This window comes from Schistocerca serialis, chromosome 2, assembly GCF_023864345.2.
Source record: "Schistocerca serialis cubense isolate TAMUIC-IGC-003099 chromosome 2, iqSchSeri2.2, whole genome shotgun sequence".
NCBI lineage: Eukaryota > Metazoa > Arthropoda > Insecta > Orthoptera > Acrididae > Schistocerca > Schistocerca serialis.
The window spans coordinates 734,509,493-734,524,904 of record NC_064639.1 but is presented as its reverse complement, the minus strand read 5'-3'; the positions used below and the strand labels follow the sequence as shown (position 1 = coordinate 734,524,904).

The 15,412-nt window shown below is 36.3% G+C and overlaps 1 protein-coding gene across 1 annotated transcript in view; it reads right to left on the bottom strand.

Moving 5' to 3' along the window:
* Positions 1–308: 308 nt before the first annotated feature.
* LOC126456373 (Down syndrome cell adhesion molecule-like protein Dscam2) overlaps positions 309–15,412 on the bottom strand; it is a 289,440-nt gene continuing 274,336 nt past the window's right edge. The window contains exons 26-27 of the mRNA XM_050092127.1: positions 7,658–7,959; positions 309–1,356 (exon numbers count right to left, since the gene is read on the bottom strand). Coding sequence (XP_049948084.1) covers positions 1,243–1,356; positions 7,658–7,959 — 416 coding nt within the window. The 3' untranslated portion in view covers positions 309–1,242. The remainder of the gene's footprint in view (positions 1,357–7,657; positions 7,960–15,412) is intronic.

The window sequence follows — 15,412 nt, the reverse complement described above, 5'->3', positions numbered from 1 at the left end:
AACACTCAAGGTACCCTAGAGGATGTAATATGATTCTGAGGTTCTGTTCTCATTCCTTAAAAATATCAAGTTTCATTCACTTTGATACACATTAGATATACTCAACACAGTATACAACAATCATTTTATTTTTCTGGTTACAACAAGTACATCAGGATTGTATGATAAATAACTTTTTGTGGAGGTTAATTCTGTTCAAAATAATTTAATTTCTTTCTCTTTCATTGACAATAAATATATCAAGATGCAAACATTTTATAGCTTATATTTCCAACAAAATTTTATAAGACTGCAATAATCTGGTGAAAAGTTACTTCCATCTGTTGTTGTTTGAATTTTCAAGAAGTACAAGAAGCTTCAAAGTATTATCTGGTGAGATAAACAGACATACATCATGTAACAAGTTTACAAAACAGAAGAGCATTTCTTATGTCAAATACTTGACAAACAATACTATAGATACCATCTTCAATTCACATATTTTACTTATCGTTTTTAATCACTGTGACATTATGGCCTGTTCTAAATGTCAGCGTACCTGTTAACTTCCTGTGAGCATGACTTCATTCATGACAACATGGTTAACACTGTTGCATTCAAAACTTAAAACACTAATGATGTGTGATTATTTACCCCATTGAAGTACACTTACTGAAGTATTTATTTAATATGTCCAAAATAAATACTTGTGGATTGCAGTATTTTGGTATATTATCTTGTATACATCTGCACAGGACTTCTTGAAAAACTCAGTGACACAAATACTGCTACAATCAATTATAAAAATTCATACAATAATGAGTAGTATTATATAGTCACAACAATGATGCAACAAATATTGCAAAGGGATTTTCCAGCTATTCCACATGCATTTATTCTGAAATGTATGCCATACAAATGGAAGGGAACACTGAGAAATTGACACATATTTTTAAGCCTTTGCATGTATATGTTTCTCACATTATTCTTCCAGTTATTGTGCTTCAGTGTACTGCATTACATTGAGGGTGCAGAAGCCTCAAGCACTTGTACACAGTGGGCACTTAAGGTGTAGCTGAGGAAATATTTTCTTTTGACTGGCAACTTGAAAACTGTACCTACAAAATTTTAGAAAAAGGCACTTGAATGTATTGTAGACCATTAAATCCATAAACTCCTCCTCATTTGTTTGTATGCAAATGTCACAAATTGGAGGAAATGGTTTGGAAGACAGAGGCCTGCTTGCCACAAAACAGTTTAATGTCAGTACCTGTGGGATTTGTACAAACTGTGAAGTGGGATCCAGTCCACAGCATCATCATCATACTGTGATGTTTTACAAATTTTTGTGTAGACAGAATCTGCACTGCTGCCATACTGAAAAAGAAGACAAAAATAATATTTAGTGGTGTATTTATGAATATGAGTGAAGTATATGATACACAAGGGCTTTTTTTTTCAACCTCTGATCACTTAGTATAGAAGCTATGCAAATGGCAGAAAGTGGACAGGCACTGTAGGCTGCTGCACAACTCTTGCACTACACACTCTGCCATTGCCGACCTCAAGGCATCAGTCTGCATTGCACTACAGCCATGTAAACATGGCTGCTGCCATTGTTGCTCCCACCGAGTGGAAGCAGAAGGGAATATTGCAGCAGAAATTCATTGGGGAATGAGCCGAATGTATGGTGATAACTTCATGACTTATGGTGTTGTGCATGAATGGTGCCGAAAGTTTAAAGATGGCCAAAATGATGTGCGTGATGAATGGGGCCAAGGACACAAGTCTGTCGTTACAGCCGATATTGTTGAATGAGTTTTCGGACCAAAAAGGGGTGTTGCTTTTAGAGTTTATGCAGCCTGGAACCACTATCAATGAAGCTACTTATTTTGAGACTTTACAATGTTTGCAGAGAGCCATTCAAAACAAATGAAGAGGATTGCTGACTTCAGGAACCCTGGCACCCAGTGACTTTCACTTTTTTCATGAACTGAAGATGTGGCTAGGAGGGCAGCACTTTCAAACCAATGAAGATCTTCAAATCAACATCAATGCTCATTTGAAATCATTGGCGGCAACATCTTTTGAAGAGGGTATTGCAAATCTTGTCCACATCTACGATAAATCTCTCAATCTTTTTGATGATTATGTTGAAAAGTAACTATAAGTGTACAAAACTTTTGGTAATAAAATAACTGTTTTCTATGAACTTGTCTTTTATTTATAGTCTATCAGAAGTAAAAAAAAGGCTGTCTGTTAGTGAAAGGTGCTGGAATGAAGATAAGTCATGAGAGTGGAGAAAGGAATTAACAAATGATGCCGCTCTGAAACAACCAATGAACAAGAGTGCCAGAATAAAAAAATTCACAGTATATTCACTAAAACAGATTAGTGGAAAGTGGGAACAACATTTCATAAAAATGGTGATGTTGACCTGAGAAGATAGTTAAATCCAAAACAGTGGAAAAAAAGGAATCATATTCTTTGACAATCTGTACAAACTATCTGGGCCCCTTCTTCTTAAACTTGAGGTAAAGTATATAGGATATCTTCCTTTTACCCTCTCCTCATAATTATTCAGAAAGAGACAGGTTCACCAAGTCAACTTGGATTCCTGTAAGTAAAAAAAAAAAAAAAGAATACATCATTTACTACCTAATGATTGTTTTTAAACTACATACAATAGTGTGAACTGTAGGAGGGGCTTTATGCTCTGCCTTAAGAAAAATGGTAACACTTGATGTGCTGACAAGGTTGGTGAAGATGACAATCAACATCATGTGAAGCAAAGTAGTGGTTTTAGGAATAATGTCCAAACCAATGAATATTTACAGTCATGTCCTGTATGGGGATGAACTAGACTGTCTTCTTCCCTTTGTAACACTGGAAAATGTGATGAGAGGACATGTAGTCAGATAACCTATGAATCACTGCAGTGTTAGCTTACATCATGAGGTCCTGTTACAAGATCTCAGAGGGGAATAGAGAAGTTCTTCTTTGTACTAAGACAGGGGATTGACTATCAGTGAATCAGAGGCTTGTAGAAGAGTACATATGGGAAACATGCTGATATCAAAAACTACATGTAACTGTGAATTTAAGAGGATTGAGCAGTTTAAAACACCTGGGATAGACCATAACTGAAAACAATACCTTTTACAAAATTATAAATGACTATAGTTGAGACAGCATTAGAAGATCCCTGACAGCTCACAGAGCTGTTGCTATCTGTCAACTGTGGAATGCCTATTAGCTGCAGGTGAAAACAGTAGCTGTTTGCAGAGTTGTGACAGCTCTGTGGCACTGCCATAGAGATATTTGTAAAATCACTTCATGTTATTATTTTAGGTAGGCTCACAAAACTGCTGTCCCATCCCACTGCAACTGTCATGGATCAACTTATGCCTATTCAACTATAGTTATAGCCAATGGAACCCATTTTGGTACAATGAAAGTACTTTCTTGAAGAGTTTTATCTCACAAGGCTAAATAGCATATAAAACACTTGTGGGATCAGTGTCCACATACACCTCAGAAACTTGGCCACTAACAGTAAGGAAAACACCTACATACTGGATGGCTTTGAAAGGAAGGTGCTCAGCAGAATAATAGGTCACATTATGAAGGTGGAAATTGGAGAATGGTGTAAAAATGGACTTTATGCTACCTGTAAAAATTCACCAATCAGAAAAATAGCAAACTCATTAAAACAGATAGGAGCCCATGAATAGATGGTAAAGAGGTGCCAAAGAAGAGCTTAACTGAACATTTCAGAAGTTGGTGAGAGTAAAATCACCCAAAAACAATGTGGGTTGATGGTGCTGAAAAAGATCTGCAAACAATGATATGTTGTAATTTAAAAGAATTAGCAGAAAATCAGATTACTTGGCAGAAAACTGTGTAAGAGGTGATGATTCACAATGGATTGGAGTAGTGCAACAGAAGAAGGAGGAGAAGATGATGATGATATGAAAAAAGTTCTAGCAAATTGTAGCAGTTGGTTTCGTTTTTCTTCCTGACAACTCTGCAGAATAAGCTATATAGATATTTTCTGCCAGACACAAATTAAGTTTTCAGAATCTCCAGTATATATTAATGCTCATTTTTTGTTGAGATGATTTAGTTGTTGGCATACAGACTATTTCTTGTGATTTGACAGTCTGCCTTTTGTAAGAAATTTATTTTATTTATTTATTTATTATTTGTCCCATAGATCAAATCAGTACAATGGCTTGTACAACTGATATGGGATAAGTCAATACAAATATACAGTTTACAGGAGTCTAAAATAGTAAACAAGAATACAGAAGAAAGTTTATTTTACATTACCTACAAAATTATGTTACTTAAAGTTACAGCTTTACTGAGAATTGTTAGATGATGTGACAAAACTGACTTAACAACATTCAGCTCTGATACATTATCATGCACTAAGACAATTTTGATTCCAAATATTCCTGGATGGTATAAAAGTATTCTTTTATTAAAAGAGATTTCACTGTCTGTTTGAATTTATTTATTTCTTGGATTTTTTGTATAAAAGTTGGAAGATGATTATATAATTTTATTCCCATGCACTTGACACCATCACTGTACAGTTTTGTTGAGTGGGGAAGTATTCTTAGAGAGGTTTTTGATCTTGTGTCATAATCGTGGTAGTCCATATTTTTGCTAATTTTGTTGATACTTTTTTTGGTAAAGAATAATAATTCTAGTATGTATTGGCATGAGAGGGGCAAAATATTTAATTTCTTAAATAATGGTTTACTAGTGTCTCTCTGTTTTTTGAACATAATTGTTCTGACTATCTTCTTTTGCAGTTTGAATATCTTAATTGATTCAGAATTTTGGCCCCAGAAGATGATTCCGTAGTTAAGTACAGAGTGAAAGAGTGCATGGTACATTGTGGTTAGGGTACTTGTGTTAGTGACGTTCCTTATTGATCTAATCATGAAGCATACTTTACTAAGTTTTGTGCTGGTAACGTCAATGTGCCTTTTCCATGTGAGCGTATCAGTAATGGTGACCCCCAAAAATTTTATTTCATTTTCAAGTTTAACATTATTTTTTTCCAGTGATATAGTTGGTAGTAATGGATTTCTGTTTTGGGCAGTGTGAAAGGTTATTCCAATTGTCTTTTTTGCATTAATCAGCAGCCTGTTACTTTGAAGCCATCGACTTATTTCATCTGTGTTTCTATCTATATTAGATTGGAGAATTTGTTCGGGTGCAGATATGAGTATAGAGGTATCATCAGCAAATAAAAGGGTTTTTGTGTTTGGTAGGCTGTGAGGAAGGTCATTTCTGTAAAGTAAGAACAGCAAAGGGCCCAGGATGGAGCCTTGGGGAATGCCTTGCCTTATGGTATGTATGGAGGAATGTACAGTGCTAGCTGTACCTGAGAGCTTAGTGTCATTTAATTCGACATACTGCTGTCGATCTTCCAGATAGCTTTTAAACCAGTCATAGGCATTTCCTCTTATTCCATAGGAATGCATCTTTTGCAGAAGTATACCATGATTAACCATGTCGAATGCCTGCATACCCCCATCAGTTGTGATAATGATTATCTTGATGACAACAGTGCTACACCCCTCATACTACAGTCATAATGAATACACTCAGAGTGAAGCAAAGTGTGAAAACATGTTATTTCAAACCAGGGGCTCTTGAGACTTCACTGTGGAAACTTGTAAGCCATCATCAAATTGATTCTGAGCATTCACGTTATTTACCTGTAGCACACACAATTACAGTTATTGTGGAACCATATTAGGTCAGTTGATAACAGGATGATGGTAAAGGCTAGTTTGTGAATATAAAAAGGTTACTAGCAGAATGGAATTTATTAAAAATGAGATAATTTTTCGAAAATACCAAATGTAAACATTACAGGACAGGTTGTAAAAAATAATAAACATTACTGGAATAAACTACAAAAATCCAGAAACAAAATAAAGAGAAACAACAAATAGCCATAGGTTAAAATTTACCATAATGTATTATTTTTCTAAATCACTGAACCACTCTGGATACAGGATGAAATATACTGATGTATGTGAGATAGCGCCTTTTCTCCGAAGTCACATAGCCATTGACTTAATACAGAAATCCCATTTCTCATATTGTCTTTCAATCCCCAGAGTAAACACTAACTACCATAGCAGCCATATCTGGTTGTTCTTACAGAGAATAAATTGTCATGATGGTGTCCACTTTCAATGTCCTGCCAATTGGGCTTCCACAGATCAATTGCAGACTGAAGAGGTCTTCAGGTGAAGGGAAGAGGTTCCAAGGTTAGTTTCTTTCAAGGAAGCTGATGTCCAAATATTAGGTAAGAGTCATTTGCTTAAATCTTGTTTTTTTTTCTCTCTGCAGCACTTTCTTGTCAGCATTCTTAAGAGGAAATGCCAGTCAGAAAGCATAACCTTAGAATGGTGTTCGTTTTAGGCACTTAGTAATAAGTCTATGTCCCTGTTTCTGGTCAGTGGTTGTACAAAATTATTTATTTGAGGAAGAAAGTAATGTAAAAGGCTGCATTCAATCATTATTGTCCTGGAATAACTTAAAAAATGGCTTTCCTCTTCCTGAGAAATTTCACTTTCAAGTAAAGCAGGCACATTCACATCCAGCACTTTAGTAAAAAAACTTAATGTAGCATTTATTTATGGTTAAAAGTGAATTGTACTTCAAAATTCAAATAATGAAAATAAAAATGCAATTTGACAGATTAATTTTTGATGTTGTAACATCACTTAGTGATATCATTAAACAGTATATTACTGGTATAGGTAAAGTGGAAAGCCATTATATTCAAATCAAATAAAAACAAATATTAAAGCATTATATTTCAGATATTTAGAGATGAACAAAAATGTTGTACAAATAATGTGTATTCACAAACTACAAATCATCATTGAAGAAACAGTACTGTATAACTGACTCTGTGTTGATTTGCCATGAAAATGCAAAAGGGCACACAGCCATAGCACATTTTTATCCCCTGTTATTTATCTCTCCATACCTGAAAGCAGTTCTTGAGTCTCAGCTGATGGAAATGGTTCCACAAGACAATCTTTTCAATAAGAAAGAAATCATTGGTCACTTGGAATTAGTGTATGAAAGGGGGATATGTTTTTGAGAATGACTGACAGATGCCAAGCACTGCATCTATTGTCAATCCTTTGTCAGTCTTCTTTGATTATGCTATAGTCTTCTGATGTTACAACCTCCCTACAGGCAACAGCATCTTCGACAAATAACATCACAGAGTGTACGACATTTCTGTTACACAGTATTTCATACTTTCGCACATACATGGTTTTCTTTGAGCTTCATATTCACTGCAAAGAGTTGAAAATTGGCAGTTTCCACAGTAACAGCAGGTGCAATGAGTCAATTACATCATCTGACCAGAATCAGGAAAATTGGAGAAGTCTGTCACATGGTAATGTTTCTTCAATGATGAAATATGGTACTGAAATTTCCTTTTAGGTCAAGTTAGTTACCCACTGCTACATAACAAAACAGAGTTAAAAAAGTATAAGTAAGTACAAGAATAGAATGAATTTACACTAACAAAGGAAAAGCTATACTCATTGCATAATTCGTTGGAATTTGGCAACCAAATTTGTTTTATCATAGCACACATCACTCCAAAGATACTGTTTATTACCTTGTATATGTCAACATTGACTCCTTCCAGAGGCTGACCCTGAGGGCAATGGTCCATAGTGAGTGGGACACCTTCCACTGCGCCTTCACTCCCCATGGAATTGGGGACCTGGAAAGTTGCATATGGACTAATATCTTGCCTGCGTCCCAATGACACACGCATTGGTGTGGGCAAGCAGACTGATTCATGTGGACTTGAGCTCATCATTCCACTACAGCCATTACTGCCTCCTGCAGTTGTATCAGATTCACATCCTCCAACCTTCCCAACATCAGGTACAAGTCCTATCTCTGATGGTTTCTCTGTAAAACAACCCCATTTATGAAAAACTGAAAGTGAACATCAAACTGGATTATCAGAAAGTTACATTCAGAAAATGTAACATGTTAATTATCTAATTAGATGCACAACACAGTCTGACCATGTTGCTCACAGATAGAAAATAATTTGTATACAAATGTTTTATTTGCAGAAAATGACAAGTACAGAGATAAGTTATTATCTCTTATGGGAGGGATGAAAATCACCTGCAATAAAAGAATGGCCTACCCACTGTAAAATATTAAAATATCCAACACTTAAGTTGAGCTCTTGACAGTATACAAAACCTTCAAACATTTCCCTATTTCTTACTACTAAACTCATTCAATCAAAATGTGGCACATCTTCACTCATACACCACAAGTACAGCACACTGTAGGTTTTTCTTACCACACAAAATTTGACCTTGTAACAAAGTGCAGTGTCCAATGCTCAATCACATCAAAGCCACTTATTTCCATCTGTGTGACCTTGACAGAACTGTTGGCTTAAACTGTTTGTTGCTTTATGCATCCAGCTCTCCCAATCATATGTAACTTTTTTGTTAAAAATGAAGTAATAGAAACCAAGGGGGCAGTTCATAGGAGTACACTGTTGTCAGTATAGGCACTCCTCACTGCCATGTCAGCCACTCATTGCCCTGTATACAAACATCTACATCTATGTCTCTATTCTTCAAACCACTGTGAGGTGCATGGCAGAGGGTACATCCCACTGTACTAGTTATTAGGGTTTCTTCCTATTCCACTCACCTATGTAGCATGGGAAGAATGATTGATTGAATGCCTCTGTTGTGCAGTAATTATCCTAATCTTATCCTCATGATTCCTATGTGAGCAACATTTACAGAATTGTAGTATATTCCTAGAGTCATCATTTAATGCTGGTTCTTGAAACTTTGTTAATAGACTTTCTTGAGACAGTTTATGTCTATCTTCAAGACTCTACCAGCTCAGTTCCTCTCCCACAGATGAAACAAAGCTGTGACCATTCGTGCTGCCCTTCTCTGTATACGTTCAATAACTCCTGTTAGTCCTTTTGGTATGGGTCCCACACACTAGAGCAATACTCTAGAACCAGTCATACAAGTGATTTGTAAGCGATCTCCTTTGTAGAGGGATTGCACTTCTCCAGGATTCTATTAATAAATCGAAGTCAACCATCTGCTTTACCCAGGAGTGAGCGTATGTAATCATTCCATTTCATATCCCTACAAAGTGTTACACCCAGGTACTTCTATGATTTGGCTAATTACAACAGTCACCCATTGATATCATTATCACAGGATTCTACATTTTTTCGGTTTGTGAAGTGTGTTTACATTCCTGAACATTTAAAGCAAATTGTCAATCTTGGCTTAACTTTGAAATCTTATCAATATCTGACTGAATATGTGTGCAGCTTCTTTCAGATAGTAGTTCATTATAGATAACTGCATTGTCCACAAAAAGTCTGAGGTTGCTATTAATATTGTGTGCAAGGCCATTAATATACAACACGAACAGCTAGGGACCAAACTCGCTACCCTGCAGCACAGCTTAAGTTACTTCTACATCTGACGACGATTCTCCATCCAAGATAACATCCTGCATCCTGAAACTTCTTGGTAGATTGAAACTGTGTGCTGGACTGAGACTCAAACTCAGAACCTTTGCCTTTCATGGGCAAGTGCTCTACCACTTGCCCGTGAAAGGCAAAGGTCCCGAGTTCGGGTCTAGGTCTGGCACACAGTTTTAATCTGCCAGGAAGTTTCATATCAGTGTACACTCCACTGCAGAGTGAAAATCTCATTCTGAAAACATCCCCCAGGCTGTGGCTAAGCCATGTCTCCACAATATCCTTTCTTTCAGGAGTGCTAGTTCTGCAAGTTTCACTGGAGAGTTTCTGTAAAGTTTGGAAGGTAGGAGATGAGATACTGGCAGAAGTAAGGTGGTGAGGATGGGGTGTGAGTCAAGCTTGGGTAGCTCAGTGGTAGAGCACTTTCCCGCAAAAGGCAAAGGTCCCAAGTTCGAGTCTCGGTCCAGCACACAGTTTTAATCTACCAGGAAGTTTCATATCAGCGCACACTCCACTGCAGAGTGAAAATCTCATCCTGCATCCTCCTTACCATAAAGCTCTCAATCCAGTCACAAATTTCACTTGGTACCTCATACAATTACACTTTTGGCAACAAGTGTAGGTGTGGTACTGAGTCAAATGCTTTTCAGAAATCAAGAAATACTGCACCTATCTGACAATCATGATCCAAAGCTTTCAGTGTGTCTTGTGAGAAAAGTGCAAATAGGATTTCACATGACCAATGTTTTTCAAACCCATACTGGTTGGCATTGAGGAGGTCATTCTGTTCAAGATACATCATTATGTTTGAGCTCAGAATATTTTCTAAGATTTTATGATGAATTGAGGTCAAGGATACTGGACAGTAGTTTTGTGGATCACTTCTACCATCCTTCTTGTAGACAGATGTGACCTGTGCTTCTTTTCCAAGAACTGGACATGGTTTTTTATTCAAGGGATCTATGATAGATTGTAGTTAGAAGAGAGGCTAACTCAGCCACAAATTCAGTGTAGAATCTGACAGGGATTCCATTGAGCCCTGGAGCATTGTTCAATTTTAACAGTTTCAGCTGTTTCTCAACATTGCTAACACTAAAACTTATTTCATTCATATTTTGGTCATACAGGGATTGAGTTATGGGAATTATCCTGGGTTTTCCTTTGTAAAGAAACATTTGAAAATGAAGTTAAGCATTTGAGCTTTTGCTTTGATACCCTCAATTTGAGTTCTGCCTCATTCGCTAGGATGTGGTCACTACCTTTGCTTCGGTGAAATATCATTTCACAGTATTCTGCTATGGTAGTCATTGAAGGAATCATGCATTAGTCTCTTGACAGCAAAATGTGTTTCATTCAGCATCTCTCTCTCTATAACCCTACACTTTGTTTCACACCTGTTATGCAGTAATCTCTGTTTCTTGAGAAGCTTCTTTACAGTGACTGTATATCATGGAGGTCCCTCCCATTATGTCTGTCCAGTGCATGGTCAACTATTCTTTTAGACTTGAGCCACAGTTACTCTACATTCTCTAGCCCTGTGCTGTAAGGTTCGAGTTCCTCACTGAGATATGGGACTATTGATATTTTTATCTAGTTTACTGAATGTATGCGTATTTCTGCTAATTTTAGTTGTCCTTTGCACTTTGGTAACCATTGTTGTCACAACTGTGTCACGGTCACTGCTACCAGTTTCAATGTGGACATTCTCAAAGAGGTCAGGTCTATTTCTGTTGCCATTAGATCCAATATATTTCCATCATGAGTGGGGTTCCTAACTATTGTTCTAGGTAGACATTTAGCAGTGTTTCACTAATGGTTACAGTATGACTGGGGAAGTTACATATAAGTGAAATGAGGTTTTCTCTAAAGTTTTTTTGGTCACATCAGAAGATGAGTCTGGTGGCTAATAGAAGGATCTAATTATCAATTTATGCCTACCTTGTCCAAACAATCTCATATGCAGCTTCAATTTCTATCTCAGCGGATTTGAGTTCCTTGTCTGCTGTGGCAAATCGGCCACCTTCATTTCTCTTTTGCCTATTCTTTCAATATACACTTAAATTTTTCCCAAAAATCTCACTGGTATCAATTTTAGGTTTCAGCCAGCTTTCTGTACCTCATATTATGTGAGCTTCACTGCTTTCCATGAGCGCTTCAAACCTTGGCACTTTGTTGCAAAGGCTTTAGTAGTTTACCATTAGAATTTAAATACTCTTTCCTGTAGGAGTGATTTCTGTCAGTCTTACACTGATACTTTTGGGTTTCCTACAGCTTTCATTATCCGGACTGGATGGAGAGTGACCAATTCTAAAAAAAACCTTGTGTGCACCCCACACACACAGTCAGCTACCTGAGTAGCAGCCTCTGACATGTAGTGTACACCTGACCCATTTAGGGGGGACCCTACAGTTCTCAACCCCAAGGTGCAAGATGAGGAAGTCAAGCCTAAATTGTCACAGAACCTTTGAAGTCTCTGGTTCAGTCCTTCAAGTCAACTCAGAACCAAAGGACAATGAGCAGCTCTGGGGACAATCTACACCTAAATCTACTTCTATATTCTGAATACCACCATGAGGTGCGTGACAGAGGGTAGTCTCATTGTACCAGTTATTAGGGTTTCTTCCTGTTCAATTCATATATGGAGCATGTGAAGAATGATTGTATGAATGCCTCTGTGTGAGAAGTAATTATTCTAATCTTATCTTCATGATCACTTTGTGAGCAGTGTGTAGGGTTCTATAGAATATTCTTAGAGTCATCATTTAAAACCAGTTCTTGAAACTTTATTAATAGACTTTCTCGGGATTATTTGCATCTATCTTCAAATGTCTTCCAGTTAACTTTGTTTGGCATCTTTGTGACACTCTCCTCCAGATCAGACAAACCTGTGACCATTCATGCTGCCCTTCTATGTATACGTTCAATATCCTGTGTTAATTTCTTTTGGTACACTTCAGCAATATTCTAGAACTGGCCACATGAGTGATTTACAAGCAATCTCCTTTGTAGATATGTTGTGCTTTCCCAGTGTTCTACCAAATACCAAAGTCTGCAAATTATGAGCTTTGCTGAAACACCATACATGAGATTGTGGTTGATTACTAATCAGTAGAATGACACTTACTTTTCTTGCTATTATAAAATGTGAAGAGGGTATTTTATTCTTCCATTTGCTTATGAATTGTATTCACTGAACCCCATAATTATGAGCCTTCAAGGATGTGAATGAAACAAATATGTTTTAGCATTTTATCTGCTAGGTACGTCTTCTGAAATCCATTTATGGAATTAGAGAAAATGATTCAAGTCTGCTGCCAATCATATCTCAATCATTCCACTGCTTCTGGGTTGCATAGAGCTCTGTGCAAAAAGCTGTAAACTTCATCTTGGCACAGAATCTTAAAGGCACTGTGAAGGAAAAACTACAGACTAGATGACACAATAATTTTTGTTTGGAGATGTACTTTTCATTCCAGTTGATTCATAGTGAGGATATCCTCTGGGATGTGGAATGTGCCAGAAAAAAAGACTACACAATAAATACACACAAAATAAGATCAGAGAAAAGACTTAAGCATATTTACATTTAAAAGGATATGAAAATTATCACCAAATATTGAACTTTCAATACACTTAGGTGCATATGACAATACTTAGGCTATTGTAGCCATGCATCAGTAAATAACATATGACTGCATTACTGCAAAAATTTTTTACACATTCTACAAAATATTCACATTATGCGATATTATTAATAACATACACACTTCAGCTGGTTCTGCTAAGAAATTCATTAATGGAGTAGAAGGAGATGGCCACCAATAAATCCTTTAGACTCTTCTGAAACTGTTGTGTGCTGTCCTTAGGTTAGTTAGGTTTAAGTAGTTCTAAGTTCTAGGGGACTGATGACCATAGATGTTAAGTCCCATAGTGCTCAGAGCCATTTGAACCATCTTCTCAAACTGAACTTCATTATTAGATAAACTCTTCATGGCTGCTGGCATGTTATTGAAAAAGTGTGTTGCTGTCCAGTGGACTTTTTTCTGAACCACAGTAAGAGATTTTAAATAATTGTGAAAGCTATTCTTATTTCTAGTATTGATTCCGTGAACTGAGCTGTTGGTTTGAAAAAAAATATATACTTGTAATGGCAACTTTCATTAAAGAATAAATATATTGTGAAGCAGTATTTTAGTATCCCCAGTTCCTTAAACAGTCCTCTGCAGCATGTGTTTGAGTTTGCACCACAAATAATTCATATTGCTTGTTTATGGTCCCAGAAGACTTTAGCTTGGCTTGGGTTACCCCAGAAAATAAACACGCATGACATTATGAAATGAAAGTAAGCATAGCATGCTAATTCCTTTATTTTTTACATCACCTACGTCTGACAACATTTGAATAGCAAATAGAGATTTGCTTAGGTGCTTCAGCAGTTCTGTGGTATACTTCTCCCAGTAAAATTTATTGTCAAGCTGTAATCCCAAGAATTTAACACTGTCAACTTCTTCTATCTGCTTGTCATTACATTTTTGGTATACACTTGTTTTTTCAAGGTTCAGTGATACAGAAACATTTATTAATGTCCATGAAAATTTCATTAGCTGACCTTTCTGAGACTGTACGTGAGTTACTATTTATTGAAATGTTTGTATCATCTGTAGAGAAAATAAACTTAAAATCTGGTAATGTTACTGATGAAAGGTCATTGATACACACAAAAATATATGAGTCCTAAGAGGGAACCTAAGGGGACACCACATGTTATTTGTTCCCAGCTGAATGGTGCCTGATGGCTTAATACAAGTCTCTTTCCTATTGACACCCTTTGTCTTCTGTCAGAGATATAGGAATTGAACTATTTTGCAACATTTCCTGTCACACCATAGTATTCTAATTTACTTAAAAGGATATTGTGATTTACACAGTCAAATACTTTTCACAGATCACAAAATTACTAGTAGCCTGTAATTTATTGGCTAATGAATTAAATACATTCACACAGTATGTGTAGAGAGCCTTCTCAATATTGGAACCCTTTAGGAATCTGAATTGTGACTTGGATGATATTTTATCTATGGTCAGATGGTCAAGAAGATGACTGTATATTATATTTTCTAAAATTTTTGAGAATGTAGGCAAAAGCAAAATTAGACAGAGGTTTGATATTATTTCTTTATTTCCTTTCCTAAACAGTAGCTTAACTTCTGTATATTTCAACCATTCAGGAAGTGTTCCACTGATAAAAAGACTGGTTACATAAATAACTTAAATGACACTACAGTCAGAGGCACACTGTTTAATCAGTTTTGTTCACAGCAACTAGATTTTTTTGATTTTAAGGATTTTATGGTGGGCATTACTTCTACTGGTGTTGTAAGGGTCATACTCTTATTATTGTAGTTATTTGTAGTGATTGGTCTGAGATATTCCATGGCAGCATCTACTGAACCTGACAACCCCATCTTTTCAGTAACAGCTATGAGGTGCTTATTGAAAAATTCAGCAACACTGCACACATCTGTTACCCACATATCATTTACTTTCAAATCTCTGTGCTCCTTGTCATCTCTGGTTCTGCCAGTCTTTTCTTTCACTATATCCCATATTGTCTTTATTTTGCTATCTGATGTGACTGTCTTTTTCTGATAATTTATTTGCTTTGATGTACATATTACTATCTTCAATATTTTGCAGTATGTTTTGTAATGATCTACAGAATTTACATTAGATTTTTTCCTGACTGATAGATATAATTTCCTTTTTGTCTTACAGGATACCTTTATTCCTTGAGTAATTCATGGTTTTTTTCATAGAATTTGGTCTAATGTGGGCTAGTTTTGGGGGAAAACAGTTTCAAATAAGTTAAGGACAAAT